We start from the raw sequence: 5,848 nt of genomic DNA on the forward strand, positions 1-5,848 counted from the left end.
GGGGTGAGTGTCCTGGCCCACGGCCCCAGGGGGTAACTGGGAGGCGTGGGATGGGCTCTGGGCTCAGCCTGGTGGTGGAGCCTGCCCACCGTCAGTTCGGGTCAAATACCAACAGGCTGTGTGACTTTGGGCAAACTGCTCCCCTGCTCTGGGGTTTGGTTTTCTCCCCTGTGACACGGGGAAAACAAGAATGCTGGCCTCGCTGGGATTACACGCGGCTCAACCCACACACCCCTATGACAGCCACCCTCTCCGGGGCCGGCCGTCTGGGCCGCGCGCTGTGATAAACTTGTGGCTGCGTTAACGCGCTTCTTCCTCGCAAGGCCGGAGGTGCAGTGACCCCGTTCACAGCCGAGACAGTGACGGCAGGTGGGCGCGCAGGGCTCCAGCACACAGGAAGCTCCGGGAACGCCGGTGGCTGATAACCAGCTGCTTTCCTTTTCCTGCCAGAGCCCCACACACCTGGGGCGACGTTCTCAGTCCCCCGGATGCGGCCCTAGACCACTCCCCCTCCCTCCCCCCCAAGCAGCCTGCCTGCCCTCAGCATTGGGGAAAACAAAGGGAAAAAAAAACAATACCACACAGACGGACTGGCCCCCATGCTGGGAAAACGAGCAGAGAAAGCCGGAAGGCAGCCCACCCAGGAGAGGCCCAACCAGCTCCCGGGCACCTCCTGCCCAGTGACCATGTCCCCCAGGGACAAACCCCTGCCCTCATGGGTGTTACGTTCCTGAGGGTTGGGGGAGGGGAGCTACATTATAACTGTGATGCTGACAACCACAATAAAAAATATTTATTTAGTGCTCACCCTGTACCAGCACTGTTCTGACTCACTTAATTTTCACACCCTGTGAAATGGATGATGTATTTCCTTTGGTTCCCCGAGAGGAGACAGAAGCACAGAGAGGTGAAGTGACCTGCCCAAAGTCACACAGCTGGTAAGCGGTGGAGCCAGGATTTTTACCAGTAAATGGGTCAACGAGTAAACCAAAAATTCCTGAGTCCCCATGCTCAGCACATTCCTCGCACAAGAGATGGGGCTTACCCAAGATGTAGAGGCCCAGAGATGCGAAGCTGCCCACCCAGGGTCTCATGGCCAGCAGTGGGGGCGGGATTTGGAGCCAGCCACTCCAGGCTGGCCAGCCACCACTGCACCCCAAGCTCTTCTCCCCGCACCCACCTCCCTGCTCTAGCCAAAGGCGGCCCCAGAACAAGCTGCCCTGGGACAAGACAACCTCTCATTACTGTCACAGCAACCAAGCCAGGGCCACCCTGGAGTCCAGCGTCCCCCAGGCCCCGAGGGAGAAGGGAGGATGGGAGCCAGCTCCCGGCTGGGGCGCCCACTTCCCTGTCCTGGCAAGGATTTTCTCTGCCTCTAGGAACAGACTGGCCTGGCTGCGTCCTCCCCAGCCTCACCCCTCTGCCCCTCCCTTTGTCTCCCTGGGGGTCACTTCGCTGGTGTTCCCAGCGAGCTGCTAACATGGACCCTGAGCGGGGAAGGTGGAGGGAGGGAGGGACGGGGGCGGCGTGGGGGGCTGAAACTTGAGATCCCAGCCTTGGCTGGGGGAGGCTGGGGAGAGACAGAGAGACAGAGACAGGAAGAGAGGCTGCTGTTGCTTTTGGTTTTCTGAGGCAGGCAGCACTGTGTGTGCGTGTGTGTGAGTGTGCACGCACGTGTCTGTGTGTCTTGTTTTCTTGCCTTCTCTCTCGGAGGGAGGCCAGGCCCCCGCTGGATAATAAAAGGACTCAGAGGAGGGCAGAGCAAGGCCGGTGCACGGCAGGACAGACAGACAGGGCAGTGTGTGGGCAAAAGAGAGGAGGAAGGAAGGGAAGGGAAACAGAGGTGAGGGGTGTCGGGGCGGGAGCGGGGGGCGGTGGAGGAAGCCGCAGCTGTGGTGTTTGGAGCAAGTATAAATAGCCGCCTGGACACGGCGCTCGGCCGAGCGGGGTCTGCAGCCGCGGCTCTGCGGGCAGGCCTGTCCACGCTCGGCCACACAGCACATCCCGGGCACGCAGGGGGCGCTGGCAGGCAGAGTCCCTAGGGGCTCTGACCAGACACCCCTTGCCATCGCCACATCTCTGGATGCCCTCCTGGCCAGCCATGCTGCTGGGCAGCCTCCTCCTTATGGTGGCCACCGTGACTGCAGCCCAGCGGAGAGGGCAGGAGGCGGGCGGGCGCCGGCGGGCGCACCGCGTCCAGCACGGCCAGTGCAGCTACACCTTCGTGCTGCCCGAGCCCTGCGCATCCGAGCCTGAGGCCTTCGGGGGCTCCAACAGCCTCCAGAGGGACTCGCCGGCCGCCGCCACACTGAACCTCGGGGACTGGTCAGCCCAGCGGGTGCGGCAGCTGGAGAAGATGCTGGAGAACAACACGCAGTGGCTGCAGAAGGTAAGAGCTGGGCCTGCAGAGGGGGTGCTGGGTGGCTCTGGGGTCTGTCTCAATGCGGAGGGGGAGTGGCCACCCCAGAGGCCTTCCCTGGGCACAGAGGGCCAGGCTGATGGGACCCTTGACTCTGAATTGTACGGATTGGGATAATGAGGACCAGAGAGGGGCAGGGATGGGCCTGAGGCCACACAGCAAGACTGGGCAGAGTCAGAACTGGAAACCTGGCTCCCTAACAGCCATTCATTCATTCATCTGATAGAAACTTGCTGAGCACTGACCACAGGCCTGGCCCGTCCTAGATGCTGGGATAACACAGTAAACAGAACAGTGGGTGCCCTTCTGGACTAGTAGGGGAAAGAGGTAGAAAGAGATGAATGATAAATATCTACTGTGTCAGAGGGTGAAGCAAAATGAAGGAGCGAAGAGGGCAAGGAGTGACTGGGGTGGCTATGTGAGGTCAGATAATTGAGGAGGACTTCTCAGAGGAGGTGACGTTTGAATTCAGAGAACAAGTGAAGTGATGGAGCTGCCCAGGCAGGGACCCGGGGAGGGCTTCCCAGCGCAGGGGCAGCAGGAGCAAAGGCTATGGGGTGGGATGCAGTGGGGCGCCTGGGGGACAGCAGGGCGGCTGGAGCAGAGAAGGAGGGGGAGGCAGGGGTGGAGGATGAGAGCTGAGAAGGGAGGGGAGGGGCGGGCACGTGTCGGGCCTCAGGGGCCACTGGAAGGACGCTGGGTCTTGCTCTGAGCGACTTGGGAGCCACTGCAGGGTTTTGAGCTGGGAAAGACACACCAGCTTCAGTTTTAACGGAAGAGGCCATAGAGGGCAGGATGGATGCTGGGAGCCCAAGGAGGAGCTGCTGCGGCCTCAGGCAAGAGACAATGGAGGCCTGGAGCAGGACAGGCGGGGAGGGGGTGTGTCCCATCAGATTCTGGAATATTCTGAAGGGTGAGTTAACAGGCCGGCCCCGCTGATGAACTGGATATGGGGTGGCAGATGTCTAGGAGTTGAGGACTCCACCACCGTTTCAGCCCAAGGCCAGGGCTGCTCTAGGACCTTCTGTCCTCATTCTTTTAGCAAAGACTCTGAGCACCTACTGTGTGCCAAGCCCTAGGTGAGGCATAGAGGTGCAGAGGCGACGGAGGCGGGCTTGGCTGTGGGTGGTCTTGGCCGTGGGTGGGCATGGGGGCAGGAAAGGCGTCTTGCGGGGTCCAGGATGGGGCTGACCGGAGCCCCTAAGTAGGAGTGACTGAGGGAGAGCAAGGGCCCCAGGCCCCAGGCACAGGAGCTGGTCTGGGTGGTGGCGTGGGGTGGTGGGAGCAGACGGATTCCTGGAGCCGAGAACGTGTTAAGTGGCAGACAGCAACTGTAGACTGCAGACTGTGGGGTGAGAGCAGAGGGGGAAGTGTGTTCCCCAGGTGCCTCTCCAAGCAGTCGCCCCTTCTCAGCCGTGGTTTCCAAATTGTTCACATCACATTCACTCCCCGGATGCGTGCGTATTTATTTAGTATTTATGCACACACACCCTTATTAATATAATACATACAGGGTATGACACAAATGAAGACGGAACTTTAAAAAGATGACAGGAAATCATATGAATTGAAGTTCTGGTACTTTCCTACTGTTTTCTGAAGAATGGCTTTGTGCACACACCCTGGGTCGATCCATCCCCGAGATGCAGAGGCTGCGCCTATGTAACCAACCTGTGTCGTGCACACTTGCATACACACTCGTGCACGTGCACACTTGACCTCCCCTCTCACTCCTGCCTTGCCCCCTGTCTCCTCAGCCCTCACTCACTGTCTTGCCCACCTGCCCTGTAGCGTGTCCAGCCTGCCCACCCTCAATCCCCCCTCAAGGAAGCTCTTGGCCTCACACACTGGAGCTCCGTGCTGCCCTGAAATCTGTGTGTGTCTCTTCAGGCAGCTGTTTCTCGCCCCTTAAGGGTCATTCAAAATCTCACCTCCTGGTTGAGGCTCCATCTTCAGCCCCCTTATCCTCTCACCAGACCACAGGCCTCCTACTTCAGGGAGAAATGGGGCTGAGGGGACAGATGCCTCGCAGCTGCCTGCCCCACACCTGCAGATTCACCCATGCACCCACCAGTTCCCAGAGCCTTTCTCTGGCTCAGAGGGAAGGGGCTCCTCCACAGGCCAAGGCTGTTCTCCCTCCTAGGCTGCAGGTCCCATTGCCTTGAGCCCTTCAACCTCCTCAAACCAACCATCCCATCTTGTGTACCTGACAACTCCTCCCTCTCTGCTGGTCCTTCCCCTCAGGGTTTAGTCTCATCCAAATATCTCTCATTAGAAAAGGAGGAGGAAGTAGAGGGGGAGCAAGCCTCTTCTCCAGCCACAGCCCCTCAGATTCCGGCCTGGCTCTCAGAAGTCCCCACGCTCTGCTCCACCTCTTCACTTCCCGTTTCTTCCTTCCCCTAAGGCCACCTCCCACATCCCATTTCCCACTTCTGATGGCCACGGCCCAATCTTCAGCTCACTTGACCTCTTGACAGATTTGACATTGCTGACCAACACCATCCTTCCAGAAGCCATCTCCATCAGCAAGGCCTCATCGACAAAACGCACCTGCTCAGACCACTTTCCCTACCTCCCTGGCCCCACCCTGGACCGGCCGCCCCCAGCTCCTACCCGGACAGTCGTCACAGCCAGTGGGCTCCCGTTTCCACCCTGGCCCCCACAGTCCATTCTTCACTCAGCAGACAGAGGGATCCCGTTGAAACCTAAGATAGATCTTGGCCCTCTTCTACTCAGAAACTCCCAGGACTCCCGTCTCTTCAGAACAAGAGCGAAAGTCCCTCCTGCCTGCAATACACCTGCCCCTAGACACCCGCACGGCTCACGCCTCACCTCCCTCAGGTCTCTGCTCAGATGTCACCTCAGAAAGGCCCTCCCTGTCCACCCCATTTAAAATAGCCACCCACCTCCTGTCACCCTCTGTCCTGTCACCCGGCTTTGGTTTTCTCTCTTAACACTTCTCCCATCTGTTCTTAAAAGCATTTCTCTAGGTCTGTGAGCTCCAAGGGGGCCAGGGACTGCATCTGTCTGGTTCGCTAGTGGGTTCCCCGGGCCTAGAACAGTGCCTGGTACACAGTAGGTGCTCAATACATGGCTGTCGAATGCATGGATGCATGGATGCGTGGGTGTGCAGATACATAGATGCATGGATGCATGGATATGTGGCTGTGTGGATGTGTGGGTGTGTAGATGCTTGGATGTACAGATATGGGGACACATGGATGCATAGATGTGTGAGTGTGTGGACTTGTGGGTGTGCAGTTGTGTAGATGCGTGGATGAATGGATGCGTGGGTGTGTAGATGTGTAGATGCGTGCATGCTTGGATGTGTAGATGTGTGGATGCATGGATGTGTGGATGCGTGGATGTGTGGATGTGTGGATGTGTGGATGCGTGGATGTGTGGATGTGTAGATGTGTGGATGCATGG

General features: G+C 58.8%; 1 protein-coding gene across 3 annotated transcripts in view; it reads left to right on the forward strand.

The window, feature by feature from the left end:
• Positions 1–1,618: 1,618 nt before the first annotated feature.
• ANGPT4 (angiopoietin 4) overlaps positions 1,619–5,848 on the forward strand; it is a 53,426-nt gene continuing 49,196 nt past the window's right edge. For all 3 annotated transcript variants that reach the window (XM_046679928.1, XM_046679929.1, XM_046679930.1), the window contains exon 1: positions 1,619–2,389. In XM_046679928.1, coding sequence (XP_046535884.1) covers positions 2,084–2,389 — 306 coding nt within the window. In that variant the 5' untranslated portion in view covers positions 1,619–2,083. The remainder of the gene's footprint in view (positions 2,390–5,848) is intronic.

Source organism: Equus quagga, chromosome 12 (assembly GCF_021613505.1).
Source record: "Equus quagga isolate Etosha38 chromosome 12, UCLA_HA_Equagga_1.0, whole genome shotgun sequence".
Lineage (NCBI taxonomy): Eukaryota > Metazoa > Chordata > Mammalia > Perissodactyla > Equidae > Equus > Equus quagga.